Genomic DNA, 15,731 nt, shown 5'->3' with positions numbered 1-15,731 from the left:
AGTGTGGGATGTCGTCTTAACATCCTCCCAGGATTTATAACAAGTTTTTGAAAAATTTATTTTATTACAACATTATATTATATATTAAGTATATACACAATAAATAAATAAACAGTAAAATAAATATTATTACTTTTGTTACCTTTTTCTTCTGTTTTGGAGCTTGGAAAAATATGGAGGACTTTTAGAGCTTCGTGCTGATAACGTGTTGTGAAAAAGTAAAAATTTACGGTAAAAAGTAAAAATCTCAAACTCAAAATTATCACACTACACACTTTATATTATTTTTATCTCAACTCAATTGTGATTTTCTTCACAAATGAGAGATCTATTTATAGAAAATCTTTACAAATAATCCAAAAATAAATTACATCATTACCTTCATCATCACACACAAATTTCAATATTCAACACCTAATTTTACATAATTTGCAACATTCAAATATTCAACATTCAATATTCAAATATTCAATATTAAACTATTAAATTTCAACCTGAGTTTGATTTTTGAATGAAACAAAGAGTTTTCCTGCCAAAGAAGTTCACGTACCTGTAGTGAATTTGGCTTAATGGGCATTGCTAGTGATGATTGAATTTGGGCCTACTGGACTTTGCTAGTTAAAATAAATTTTGATTTAGATTAGATAATTTATATATAGGCTTTTTGGCTAAATTGGTCAATACCTACGACGGCATTTTTTTGCAATAAAAATAAATTTTTGGCCAGATAATACAAGCCCATGAAATTTTGAACTAAATGAGCTAAATTTATTTTGTCTCAATTGATTATGTCCAATTGAAAGGAATTGAAGTAACAGGCAGAGACATAGAAGCTCATTCAAAGAAGTTTGAATAGGTCACTCAAGCAGAGGAGATCGTGGAATGATAGAAGAGTGAGAAAACTGCTCAGACCATGTAGAAGAAAGAAAGCAATGGCAGAAGCAAAGAACTCAACAAAGCAACGGCAGAAGCAAAGAACTCAACTCAACTCAACAATTCTTGCACTTTAGTCAAATTTCTAGCAAACTTTCACAGTTTCTTAGTTTTTCCAATATTTTATCTAGTTTGTCGTTCAAATTTCCAGTAACTCTTCTTATCTTGTTTATATTTTCATTTTAGATTTCTTGTGATTATGTAAATACAATGATCATGATAAGAATTTTATCTTTTCCGTTATCGTTTCCATTCAAATTTTTCGTTTAACGTCATATCCATAAAATAATGTGCAAGTATAAGGTTTCTAACATCACATTAAGAGGTTTCTAAGATTACATTACAATGTAAAACGACATCTAGCCCCATCAAGAAACCGATCTGTGTGCCACCCCTTAGCCCGAACTGCCAGTAGAAATGACGGAAACACTGTGTCCATCCTATCGAAAGCCTCTTCCAACACATTCTCGCTCGGCATACGCAAGGAATTTTCAATATCTGCAGCATATGCAGCGACTAACCATCCTCTAAGCGCGTCTTCACCAGTGGCGCTGCGCTCCAATATCAAGTCTGTCCATTGTGCTCCACAGGCAAGTATAAATCTTTCGTTCGGGAATCTATCTTTGACTCGGTGGAGCTGGGAAGGCTTGAGAACCTCATGTATAGCTCTTCCTATCTTAACGTTGCCAGCTTCCTCTATTAATCGTCCAGGGAATAAGAGATCTTCTCTATACCTTAAATCAGCCGGACTAGCAATTCTACCAGTCTGGTTTAAAAATATCAAAAGCTTAAGTTGTCGAAGAAACAGATTTGGTTAATATCTCAAGCTTATTTGGTGCTAAACCTTTAAAAAGCGGGCAACAACCATAGCGGTTCTCTGTGGATTGAGTGTGTTGATTGGTGTAGCTCGCATCTCTTCGCTGACACCATAAATGTGTACCAAAGACAGGAGCGGTCCGACTATCAACTGCAAGATGCTCGGAATCATAAAAAAACCATCATACAAAGCATTTGAAAGTGGCATAGCACAAATGATACCAATCACCCAGACAATCGTATAAATTTACTGAAAGTAGAGAACATCGAGAATTTTCATGAAAATGCAATAACGTAATAACAAACTTAAAAAACAAGCCATTTTGTAGCTATATTGATTGTGAACAACGGATCTGTACAACATCACGACGATAAATTCTTCTTTCCTTCACTCTTCGCACCATAAAATGAGAATTACGGTCCACAAACATAAGATGCTCTTTTTCAAGTGACCAGTAACTTGTCGACAATGGTTATCTGATAACCACCATGGCACCCCTTAACTTTGCTAGCCCCTGTGTTTTCTTTAGAACCTTTACTTTCATGATTATCATGTCATCAGGTGTATTAAGGTTCAATGTAAGCCAACATCATTCTAATTATATTTAATATAATCAGTTCGGTGTTGCAATATCACTAAAAGCAAACATTATAGCAGCTTTAGCATCTTAGTGGCCTTCATTCCTACCTCATATACGTAACTCCAACTATATATTATAAAAGAGCACATCAGAGAGTAACTATCTGAATTGAGCGAAAAATGTAAAATTTTTCATTACTATTGCTTCTTTCAAAAGATGTGAATAGAGTATCGATATTCTCTAGAAGTCACTGGAGCCCATATCACAGCTCTGCCAAGCCATCCAACCATGCAAAATGCCAAAATGTGAATCTATAACTTTCCAATCATTTTCTTGGTAAATATCTAGAAAAAAAATAACCTAGAAGCAATTTGGTCAAATTCACTATTCATAAATATAATATATAAATTTAAAATAGCTGGATCTCAATAAGAGATGGCAACAAGGAAAGTACCTTTCCCTTCATGGATGAGCAAATCGTGGATGCTAACTGAATTCCAACTCCTATTCCAAAAACATTGCACAGAGTGGAAATGGCTTCACCTTTAGCAAAAAGATCGCTGAGATTTCCCTCTTTTGCAAACGATGAATAAATTGGCAGCCTAGTTGCTCTTGCAGCAACAACTGCCATTCCCTGATCAAATGAGAATAACATTCCTGGTGTTTTAAATAATCGCAAATAAATCTAAAAGGAACGAGAACACTTCATTCTTTGCATTACATAAAAAAAAAATACTCGTGTGTAGAAAATATTTGACTAACCTTAGCGAAATTACCTAGTCCAGCCATTTCAAGAAATAACTGTGGGCATAAAGGGGAAAGAACTTCTAGACCAGCACCCACATCGTACAGAACATCAGCTACAAGTAGGAAATTTCATTTCTATCAATCATCTCATAGACAGCTATAGAACTTAAACAAGATTTCAGAACAAACCCAAAATTCTCCAGCTTCTCGGCTCTGAGTCCATTCTTGCACCCAAATTGCTACATATGAGCTTCCCAACATGCTGCATTCCATCTTTTAATATCTGCACTTGATCAAAACAATATAACAAAGCCCAAATTTTAAAAACAAGGTTAAGAAACCTCACCAATTCATCCAACAAATAAAATCTTACCCAACTGACAGCAGTAGCTTGTGCTGGAGTAGGTCTCAAGCCCGCAGCAAATAGCAGTGACTGAAAGGGATTAAGACGTTAGAAAGTCCCTACAATAGTGGTGGGATGTGAATTACTAAGAATGTTAAACAGTATTCAGCATGACATGTCATGCAAATAATCACACACGATACTATCATAAGAAGACCTGAGTTGATAACACAGATAATGCCGCACTGGTGAAGTGTTGCAAGGCTCGAAATTGTGTGTATCTAAGATATCCTTCGTTCACACTGTAGATGTCGGATGCCCCAACTCAAACAATAAATCATGACTTGTACTTTAGACCCGAATCAAGCAGGATACACAAGTTACCTATAGGGATATCCTGAAGGAAAAAACTTATTCAGGAATGACTCAACCACTCTACGGGAAGCAGGTCTTGCATCATCAACTATCTTCATCTGTGTACAGTCACCAAAAACCACTTTCAGGGCTATATATGATTTCTATCAAAAAAATTACCCCAAAAGTATTCAGGAAAAATATCTAGAAGATTTATGCCTAATTGTTTCGAGAAAATAATGCAAAAAGTCATTCTCTTTCGCTTCTATAAAATTATAAAGAAAAGTCCGAACATGCTATTATCTCAACACTTGCAGAATAGCAGCATCCACACAATACACAAAAAGAAGAATAATAAAAACCGCGAATTACTCAGTTAGAACTAGCTCAAGGACATTCAACATTGAAAATTCAAAGGAAAATAACACTGGGTTCAGCATTTCATGTAATGCACCAGCAAGAACAAACGAACTGAAAAATTAGCTCACCGACAATCGACCATCGGCTTCGAACTCAAAGCGGCGAGACACAGAATCCGAAGTTTCAAACCAGTACACGGGTATTGTCTGCGTGGCATCGATTGGATCCTTCTTTAACATTTTCAAAATTTCCTGTATAAAATACACAAAAAAATGACCTCAAGAAACCGAAACAATGGTCAGAGAGAGAGAAGATACGAGAGACAAATAATTTTTATTTGTTTATAAGGTAAGGAAAATAACCAAAAACTAGTTTACTTAGAATTTTGAAAGAGACCGAAAAAATCATGGGTAACCACAGCGGGAATCGAAGGCCTCGAAGCCTAGCCGCCGCCGCCGCCAAAGTCGGAATTTCTTCAGCAGGCTGAGACAGAACTGTACGGTATGCTACTATCGTATATCTAACTACTCATAAATATTATTTTTAAAAATAATGTCTTAACTATGGTCAACTAGTTTAAAAAAAAAAAAAAAAAAACTATGGTCAACTATATCATGTTTTAAGATACATCAATAATTATTAACTATATTTATATTTCATCAAAATATATATAATAATATAAGATTCATCAGACTCATTTAAAATTTCAATCTTCTTCCATGTTTATTTAGAAAACTATATTAGTTAATATTGTTTTAACAATCGAATGTCATTTTTTAAATACAAATTTGCATAGATCATTAACCTTATTTTCTCCCTCCAATCCTTCGCCTACTCCTCAAAATTTCGAAATATTAATATCATTATCGCTCCTCCGACATCATCAATATCGGGAATGAAGTCTTCGACTACCATCTACTAACACATCTCGCAACTTAATACCTACATGCATAACATTCATGAAGCTCGGGTCAAGTACATACAACTTTCATGAAATCATCAAGATGTCGTCTCTCATTACCAAAACAAAAAAAAAATCATCTTAGTACCTCTCACATTTCCCTTCAAAATAAGGTCATGTATTTATATTTATATGTGAACAAATTCTGGCAACTGGAAAATGTATATATCCTTTCGCAAATGAAAGATCGTGAATAAAAAAATTTATAAATCAACAAATTTATTTTACAAATGTTATATATCTAAGTAATCAGTCGAGGACAAGTGTGAGGATTTATGAAGGTGGCAATTGTAGTTCTTGCCTCGTTTGGATTAGACACCATTCTGTTATGGATTTTTTAAGGACAACTTGTGTATTAGTACCCAAAGTTTTTCAACTTTGGTTTCACTACCTCTTTTTCAAATTTTTCCCAAAATACCCCTCAACCTCTTTCTTTTAATTAAAATTGATTTTTTTTTTGAATTAAAGGCCCATCATGCTTCCGTAAAATAAATTAAATCTTTTACCTCTTTGACCAGAATGCCACCGGGTTATATTCACCGTATTTTACGAACTGCTCCTCACAATCCAACCACACGATCGCAACCGATGGTTACCGACGCAGATTCCTTCAACAGCACTTGGCACAATCCTAAGTCGTTTCCTACCTTAGGGTGTATAGTAAAAGATAAAATTTTAAAAATAATAGATGAGAGGGGCTAGAGCCAAAATCTCTTTATTCAAACACAAACATTTATTATTACATTGAAACCTCCTGTAGAGGAGGAGAAACTTGTTTAGTACTTATAGTAGCCGAACTTGAAAAACACATAAACTAGAAAGAGAAATATTAAAATTTATTTGTTGAAAGAAATAAGGAAAATGTTCGATGATCTTCACTTTCTTCTTACTGCCTTATTTATAGAAGGCTTTGCGGACTTGAAACTCGGACTTCAAATCTTCATAAGCCTTTACATCTTGCCAGGGGACCATATAGTGGTTGAGTGGTCCCTATGATATGTCTAGGTTATTAATCTAGACATCAACTTTTCCCATTCTCTTATTTCTCCGCACTGCCAGTAAGAATGCGTTAAAACAAGATCAGCTGTGATTTCATCTCCTTTTTCTTGGAAATTCTGAGCTATTGCTTTGAGAGCTTTTAGCTCCTTCCTTTCATGCTTGATTTTTCTTTTTAACACCTTCAGATATGTAAAATACATTTTCTTTAGGTTTCTTCCTTGTGTGTTTTACTGGTTCCATTCTGTTCTCTTATATAGATAAAATTTTCGGGACCAGTTGTTTTGCTTTTATTCATTGGATTATTTTAAGATATAGTATCCAATGTCCTTTTGTCTTTTACCACTCATTATTAGTGGTTCTTGTGTCCTTTTCCACCGATTATTGGTGTTCTTTTTTATTCCACTCACATGGTAGTGATCCTTGTTAATGGGTTTGGTCACATGTCCTTTTTAACTTTGTCGAGGAATCTTTGGCTTTCGGTGCCCTCGAGGAAAACGTGAATGTGGTTCATCCCCACTTGTGCTTGTGTCGGTAAAGTGTTTTCGATCAGATCTCGGTTTGAATCCTTTACCAAATTCAGGTTCCTTCTGGTTTTGGCATTCAGGACAGATGTTTTCTGACCATCTTCCTATATGTGCCATATTACAGAACTTTCGGCGAGTCTCTTTAATGGCCGGCAGCTTGCTGTTCCATAGAAGATTTCTTTTCTTCTCGAATAAATCTTCTGGAAAACTTGTTGTTTTTCCTGTCGAAGTATTTAACAGGAATGATCCATTTAAAGAATTTTGGTAAAACTTAAATGGAAACTTGACTTTGTCCATCTCCGTGAGACAGACCCAGATACCCCATGCTCTCCTGGTAGATATTTCATCTTCATTGAATGAAGAGACTAAGGGGTTTTCATTTGTAGGAGGATCTTTTATAAATTTTTTAGAATTCATGTCTGGCCTCCTTAGTTTGATGAAATGAAAAGCTTCGTGTGAGCCTTTCCTTGCTGGTTCTGGTACTGCACTGAAAAAATACAGCTCCAAAATATTTCCTCTGGACAAATGATCATTGTTTGTCCAAGTTTCATGTACCGTTTCCTGTATCCATTTTGGTCATGCTGATATCTCCGGGAAGCTGGGCGAAGTAGTATAAACTGAGGCAAGAGCCCCAAATTCATACTAGGCTTTGACCTCCTTTGGATATGAATTTTGTTTCATCCATACCCTAGGATATTTTCCTGCAACATCAACTCGAATCATGGCTGGGTTGATGCCAATTCTCGTGTTTAATTTCTCCCAATTCTGTTGGTAAATGGAGAAATTGCATTTTCATTAGTACCAACCTTAGTTTTGCCTTTGTCAGTATGAAGCCTAAGGTTGATCTCTCCCTCTTCAATCCCCGAGGTAAAGGGTTGACTTGAGGACTCGAGATAAGGATCTGGAGTCTCAATTTTTGTTTTAGACGACTCATCAGAAGATGATCCCGTCTTAACACTTGTGCTAGGGGTACTTGAATCTCCTGCACCAGGTATAGAGTCATGTACTCGAAAACTCTCCATTTGGGAAACCAATGGTTTCTCAATGCCTTGGAGGATAGGCCTTTGCATTACAGACCATAACTGAGTATATGCCTGTAAACATCCTGTAATTCGATCAGAGACAATTCTCTTATCAGCTTGTTGTAGCCTTTCCGCAACCTCTGCGTTTACGGCCAACTTGTTGAACTCGGTTTGAAGCATTTCAAGGTGTTCCCTCAAATGTCTCTGCATCTTGATAATAGCATCTATGTCAATGCTGTCCATCTCTTGTTAAAAAATCTGCAAGAATGTTTTCATGAGATTTAATTATCACAATATCAAAAATATAATTCTGACATAGTGCTTGCCATCTTAATAATCTGGCTTTCTCAGGTTTAGACTCAATTCTATTCCTTAAGAAAGCTTTCACCTGCGTATTATCAACTTTTAAAGTAAATTTCTTTGCAAGTAAAAATAATGACCATTTTTCAAAAGCCTTTTTTACCTCATAAAATTCTTTTTCGTTGATGTGTCATCTTATGGCTTCCGCGTCTGAGAATAAACCACTACAATATCTGCATGGTTGTTCTCCATCTGGTGTGAGCTTTGTTAATACTGCGGCCCACCAATGATCACTGGCATCGGTATATAATACCAGATCATCATCATCTTGAGGAATAGCCATTTTCGGAAGATTTTTACAAATCTCCTTTAATTGAACTAATCTCTTTGTGTGTTCGTCTGTCCATATAAATCTAGCATCTTTTTTCAATAATGGACTGAACACTTTTCTGTGTTTTGCTAGGTTTTTAATAAACATCCCAGCAAAATTAACAACTCCTAAAAAACTTTGAAGTTGCTTCTTGTCTTTGAGATTTTCTGGAAAATTCTGCACTTTTTCTACTATGTGTTCTTGCAGAATAATTCCTGACTCATCGATTTCAATTCCAAGGAATTCAATCTTTCTTGTGGCAATGACTGCTTTCTTTTCAGATAAAATCAGTCCTTCTCTTTTGCAAACATTGGAGAAAATTTTCAGATGTTTAACATGTTCATTCATATTTTTAGACGCTATTAAAACATCGTCAATATAAACAAACATAAATTTAAAATAATCTTTAAAAAGATTATCCATCTTTCTTTGAAATATCTAAAGTGAATTAGCCAATCCCATTGGTAATACCTCCCAAATATAATGTCCTTGTGGTGTAGAGAAAGCTGTGAATTTCTTGCTTTCTTCTTGCATCCTAATCTGATAAAATCCAGACTTACAGTCGAACTTAGAGAATATCTTGGCATTGCGTATGCAATTTATTAGATGTTCTCTACTAGGTATAAAATACCCATCAAACTCCAGAATATTATTAATTTCTTGATAATTAATAACTAATCTGGGTTTTCCTCGTTTTATCTCACCATGATTTCTTACCAGAAAACCTGGACTGCTATATGGTGACATTCCTGCTTTGATTAAACCAAGGTCCAAATGTTCTTTGATTATAATCTGCATATCCTTTTGATCAATGATATTCATTGGGATAGGTTTACAACGGACAAATTCATACTCTTTGCCTTCCTTAATTTTAAGGCAAGCTTTGAGTTGATTTCTGTCCCACCATGTCAAATGATCTTCATTGTAATTTTCTTTGATTCTTTTCTTGACATGTTCTAAAGATACTTTAGATTCAAACTCTACTTCATTCTTATTCAGATTTATCTTAATGTATTCTATTTTTTCTGGTTGGAGATGTTTATCTGCTCTTAACTGGAGCATTGTTTCTCCGAACCTTCTGGAATCTTTCATTTTTGGGTTCAGAAGCTGTCTCGAATCACCACGCTTGCTGCAAAACTGGATTGGAATTTTCTATAAAATACCTCTCTTGGTCTCTGGACTATAATTTTGTAGTTACAAGGAGTTGAAAACACTAATCTTTTAGTCTCATTTTCTTGAGTATAAGATTTGAACATTTGTAGGAAATTGTTTCCTAGTAAAATGTCAGCTCCTGTATCATGAAAATAAATTGGTGGTGTCTTCACCTTGTACCAAGGTGTTTGCCCAGCACCTCCAATCATGATTTCAGTCCTCTTAATCCCTTTACATAAGATTAAGATTCTACTGAAAAAATCTCTTCCAGCAATCTTGAGTAGTTCTTCTTCCAAATTATTTGGAAAAACTCCTCGTTTTGCTGTACAAATTCCAGCCACTGAATCAATATAAGATGCAAAATATTCTGCCTTATATTGTTCATATAATATTCCTACCGGAATTTATATGGAGAATGGACTTGTGGTCATTGGATTTTCCACATCTTGTCTTCTGCCATAAACTCCATTCCATACTCTAGACGTTTCCACGGTTTATGTTCCTCGAGAAACTCTAGTCCAAGAATCAGTTGATCTGATTCTTTTCCTGGAATTCCTGTGATATGAACTTCCAATTCTCCAACTTGGATCATTCCTTGGTAAGTTCCTATCATAGGTTGTTCTAAATAGTAGATGGTATTATAAGGAAATTGATTCTTTTGTTTCGTAATATCAAATACTATTTCGACTTCCTTCCACCCTTCTGGGCATCTAAGCTTTCCTATTGTTGAAAAACTTTTTAGCTCCTGTTGGGTTTCTTGGACAGGGGTTTTTCCCCATCTGTAACTTGTAATCCTATCTCCTTGAAAAGATAGTCTTCTGGATTCCAATCTAAGACTTTGATTCCTTTGTAAAATCGATTTGTTTTGTATTTGGATGTCTGTTTCCTGTATTACTGGAAACTCAATTCGTTCTGGATAAATTGCCTGAGCAACTTTTCCAGATATCTCAGGTATTTCAATGAACTCATTTCTAATAAAAAATTCTGAATGATGTGTATTAGATAGAGCATATGAAATCTGATAAATAATAGAATATGGTCTATTACCTTCCTTCATCAGCCTTTTTTCCTTGAAATTTTGATGTAATGTCAAGGCTCGACTAAAATCTCGATCTGCCAAGTTGTAGGCTATCCTTGGATAGATAACTCCCACAATCTTTCCTGTACAGAGATTTCCTGAGATAGTTCCCAATACTGAATCTTGAAGGTTCCCCATTCTTTTATCGCATATAGCAATATCAATGGGTGAATCTATACCTTCTTTGAAAGTAGCTTTTATCATAATCTGGATTGCTCCAATATGAATCCAGGACATAGTCCTTGCTACTTCGATCTTGAGTTTTTGTAATTCCTCCTTAATTTCTTCAGAAGGAATTAACTGCATTTCCATTCTATTTCCAATCAGTTCCATTGGGATTGCCATTTCCCTTCTAGAAACTTTATAGATCAGATGATGCCTTCTGTTTCTTAGGCCAAGATTTCCCAAGAACTTTTCTACCTATCATGCAGAGAATCCTTGATATCTCTGTAGACTAGGATTTTTTTTTCATGATCATTTGGACCATGTTATGAGATATTGTTGTCTGGCTAAAGAACCCAGACAAATCCTCATGTGTTTCGTGTCGAAACACCTCGTTTTCAGTCAAATTCCGATTCAGTTCTATCGGATTCTTCCTGACTTAGGACTTCTTCTTCTTCATATATACTTTCATCTGAGGCAATGTCCTCAAATCGGTATACCTGAATAAGATCTTGGTAATAGCCTGCTTCTTCAATATCCGGAGTTGGATCGAAGCGTTTAATACCTTTTTTTTTCATTTTCTGGACAGTTGGTCGAGATATGACCTTTTGCTCCACATGTCCAGCAATTACAATCCTTAAAACTTTCATTAGCTCGTGTATGAGCTCTTCTGAAAGTTTTCTTTGTAGGTGTTCTTCCATTGCTTCGAGATGTACTCGATGCTTGGGAGGATGTCCTACTTCTAGATGGTCCGCTTCTTTGTCCAGATTTATAAGATCTGACTTTCTGTCTAGACCAAACTGTTCTTGGTTTCCAAGAACTTCTTCCACTTCTAGCATAAAGATGAGTTCTGAAACTTTTCCTTTTATGCTTTTGTGATTTACTCCCAATAATTGTTGGAAGATCATTTTTCTTACAACACAAAGGAGTACGTTTGTTAATACCCCTTAATCGTTTGTAATTCTTTTGTAATGCTGCCAAATGGCACAATTCCGCCAATTTCCTTCAAGGAAAGAAGCTCTTCGTGCTAATGTATCTGGATTTCCAGGTACATATTCCCTTATGAGCATTTCTCTCCAGGGACTTGGCATTTTTGCGAAGAAAAGCTGCATAGCTATGTCTTCTTTGACTCCCGAATTCCATTTATATTTAGTGAATAACATAATGTATTCATCTACTAAACAGATGTCATGTAATACAAGACTATACAAAGCTTGAGTATATTTCTTCCTCTTCTCTGTATCTTGACTGTTAATATAATCTACTCCTATAAATTGAGCTTTAAAAAGGGTAGCCATTCTTCCGGCTATCTCGCTTAGAGATTCTCAGGCTAGGACTGATTCTTTGGTTTCCACCGAAGTCATGTCCCAAGCAATTTTCACTGATCCCATAAGACTCATTTCTAGGAGTTTAATGAATCCTTCTCTGTTGAGATCAAGTGTTCCTGCTGCAATTCTCATAGCAGATGTCCAATCGTCTATGAGTTCTTCTCTGTTATTGAAATCTAATACATCAAGGTTAAGCATAACCCCGTAATGATGTATAGGATCTAAAACAGTTTTCCCATAGGGTGTTTGGTGCAAGGGAAGTTGATTTCTCCTTGTCCTTGTTCCCGCAGGATGTGATCCTCCACCGGTATGGAAATCAGTTTGAGATTCTCTCATGTGTATATTTTGAGATCCCACGCTTTCCCTTGGTAGTTCCTGAGAAGATGACCAAGTTATAGCAGGTGTTTCACCTCCTGCTGTGTTCATCTTTAGATCTACAACTTTGAGATTTGCGAAAGATTCTACAAGCTTTTGTAGATCCTCTAGACCAATCCTTTCTAAAGTTGTCATCAGATTAATTGCTTTTCTGAGACAGACTTAATTAGATTGATCATCTTTTCTTCTTCTGTCAAAGGTTTTGACACCACTTTGGCTTTCCCTTGTTGATGTAACAAAGGTTCAGTACCAAATGATGGTGGTAACCAACCTCCTGAAGTTCTTTTACTAGAACTAGGTTGTTGTTCTAGTTTTTGAATTCTTGTTTGAATATCCTTTAATATTCAAAGAATTTCTTCTTGGTTTTCAAGGATTTTTTCAACTCGTTGCGGTACAAAATATAGCACATTGCCATAGTTTTGTACTGTTTTCTGAATTTCTCTAAGATCTAAAGAAAGCTTAGAAGAATCTGGTACAGTTTCCATAAACTTATTAGATTGAATCATAAGTTACCTGAGGGTGCTGAGGCTTCCCTTTCTGCTCTGGATATCTAACAATAGTTAGCTGTTCTTGTGTATATTCCAAAATATTGAAATAATCCTTGTAAATTATTTTTCTCGAACCTAAGTTCGGATTCATAATTTTCGAAATTCTCCTCCTCAAACATTTCGTTTCTTTATAATAATAAATAATGTGTTTGAAATAAATTAACCAACGGCTCTGATATCATTTTGAAAGCGCGAGAATCAATTAAAAGAAAATAGGGAATGAGGGTATTTTTGGCATTTTAAAAGAAATTTTCTCTCTCCAGGTACTCAAACCAAACTTCTTTCTTAATAGGTACTGAAACCGAATTTACCCATTTTTTAACTTCCAGTGCTAATAATCTGCATAAAAAATATAAAAATAATAATAGGCAAAAATTTGTGTGAGACGGTCTCACGTGTCGTATTTTGTGAAACATATCCTTATTTGGGTCATCCATAAAAAAATATTACTTTTTATGCTAAGAGTATTACTTTTTATTGTGAATATTGGTAGGGTTGAACTGTCTCACAGATAAAGATTCGTGAGACCGTCTCACAAGAGACCTACTCAAACTTGTGTGAGACGGTCTCACATGTCGTATTTTGTGAGACGGATCTCTTATTTGGGTCATTCATGAAAAATATTACTTTTTATGCTAAGAATATTACTTTTTATTGTGAATACCAGTAGGGTTGACCCATTTCACAAATTAAGATTCGTAAGACCGTTTCACAAGAGAACTAGTTGTAATAATAATAATAATGAATATTTTTTAGATAACGACCCATTTAGTTGAATTAAAACTACAAATATTTACATTATAAGACATTTATACTCATCTTCTGTTAGATTTATCTTCGACAATTGAAAATATCAAGTTTTATTGAGAATTGCACTGATGTTTTATGTGATGGATGTTATTTATAACACTCTTTTCTTTTGTAATGATTCCCCACTTTACCTGTAAAACTTTTGTTTATATATTTTTTTAGGAATTAAGAAGCGTACCTCGATTTTCGAGCCAATATTTGTTGGTGTGTCGATTTCTCGCACCCAGCGGAAGTTTCAAATTTGTGTTTTGACGTTCAAAACGTTCTTTGGACGTCGTATGATTTAAACCATTTTGAGGATAATGTTTTCACAATTCAAAGACTCTCATTTATGTATTTTATACTCTAGAAAATGTCATGCATAATTAAATTATTATCAACTTTTGATAATACAATACACACACATATATATACTAGTATTTAATCCATACGATGCACATGATGATATTATTAAAAATTAATTATTATAAAAATTGAATAGATATTTAAATTGTAAAAAAATAATATAATTATAAAAAAAATTCACTAATTTTGAAATATTTTCTTAAATACAATGTATGTCGATTAATTTTTTTGGCTGATAATCACTATCATATATCAAAATTTTAGATTGTTAGCATAAGGCAATGACATGGCGCTTTGTTTAGTGTATTGATGTCGACCAACAACCTAAATACATATTTAATTCTTTAATTTTTGAGAAGCTATATATATTATTATTTTTTAACATGTAATAAATAAATATTTTTAAATCAAATTCAATAAAATTAATGAGAATTTTTTTTTTCAAAATTCAATAACTTCGTTTAAATCCTCATTGTTGTGTATTTTCTTGATTGCTCGCAAGCGCACGACGTTAAGTTATAGTAAAATGTATTTTTGAGTACAAGTGTCGATCCCACGAGGAGTGCGTATATGAACGTATATCAATGTTTATAATTAGAATAGTCCCGACTTTATCTAGAAAATTCAGTAAAATGCTTGGTTTTCTTAAACAAATTAATTGAAAACAAAGAATTTGAAGGTCCACGTGACCCACATGCATTCAAGTTATCAAATTTCTTACGTATTTTAATTAAATTGTTTTAATTACATAAATTGACTATGGTAGGCATGCTTATATGTTAAAAATATGATTTTCTACTGAAATGCATAAAAATGTGTTTAAAATATGATTCGAGACGCGATTGAGGAACGGAGACCGAGGACCATATAAGGGAAAATATTTTTATTAAATGATTATTTTAATTATTTAATATATGGTATATTTTAATAGGTATTTTTGAAAATTAGGTATTTTGAGGTGTTTTTACGTGCTGAGTCGTATTTTAAATCGGCAATCTATATTTGAGGAAAATGGGGACTTTTTTGGATGCTCGATTATTATTTTCGAAAAGAAACCTAAATAAAATATTTTAAATATTATCTAATGGGACTATTATACTAGGTTAATGGGCCTAAGCTTACATCATGTATTTTTATATTAAATAATCAAGCTTTTAAGCTCTTTTATTTCATTCAAAACACACACCTCTCACCCTAAGAAATTACTTGGACTCTTCCATCAGCACATAAACACACACACCACACGTTTTCAAGAGGAATTTACGAAAGGTTTGAAAAAAATTCAGCAAGCTTCTTCCCCCGTCTCTCCGCCAACGTCCCTCGCATCGTAAGTTGTTTTTCGTGCTTGAAATATGCAAAGGTACACCTTAATCTTCCTTCACTCATCTTTCACACCATATTATATGTTTGATGCATGAAAAACATGATACACTTTATATATTTTCGTTTTTATGACTATACATTAACAAAACTAGTATTTTCATCTTTTAAAACTCTTGATTATGATGCATAAAGGGGTTGTCATCATAGCGTTAGGGGAAGGGATGTTTTTCAACATGTTTAAGGGTTCTCAGGTGCCTGTCTAAAGGCTGGAAAGGAGAGTGTAAGAGGATGAACGAAAAT

General features: G+C 34.4%; 1 protein-coding gene across 4 annotated transcripts; it reads right to left on the bottom strand.

Annotated features, from left to right (window-relative positions):
* Nucleotides 1-1,186: 1,186 nt before the first annotated feature.
* Nucleotides 1,187-4,664, bottom strand: LOC140979683 (protein root UVB sensitive 2, chloroplastic-like). Of its 4 annotated transcripts, none has more exons than XM_073445191.1 (10): nucleotides 4,531-4,664; nucleotides 4,263-4,385; nucleotides 3,805-3,893; nucleotides 3,638-3,722; nucleotides 3,451-3,510; nucleotides 3,267-3,360; nucleotides 3,093-3,190; nucleotides 2,785-2,964; nucleotides 1,778-1,900; nucleotides 1,187-1,699 (listed from the first exon to the last, which is right to left on the bottom strand). In XM_073445191.1, the coding sequence occupies exons 1-10, from the start codon at nucleotides 4,540-4,542 to the stop codon at nucleotides 1,274-1,276; spliced, it is 1,290 nt and encodes a 429-aa protein (XP_073301292.1). In that variant the 5' UTR covers nucleotides 4,543-4,664; the 3' UTR covers nucleotides 1,187-1,273. The 4 variants fall into 4 exon arrangements, with proteins under 4 accessions (XP_073301292.1, XP_073301293.1, XP_073301294.1 ...); XM_073445192.1 differs by having other exon boundaries at nucleotides 4,512-4,653; XM_073445193.1 differs by lacking the exons at nucleotides 3,638-3,722; nucleotides 3,805-3,893.
* Between the last annotated feature and the right edge of the window lie 11,067 nt (nucleotides 4,665-15,731).

The sequence above is a fragment of the Primulina huaijiensis genome, chromosome 6 (assembly GCF_012295235.1).
Source record: "Primulina huaijiensis isolate GDHJ02 chromosome 6, ASM1229523v2, whole genome shotgun sequence".
NCBI lineage: Eukaryota > Viridiplantae > Streptophyta > Magnoliopsida > Lamiales > Gesneriaceae > Primulina > Primulina huaijiensis.
The sequence above is the reverse complement of the archived record's forward strand: the minus strand, read 5'-3'. Positions and strand labels throughout refer to the sequence as shown.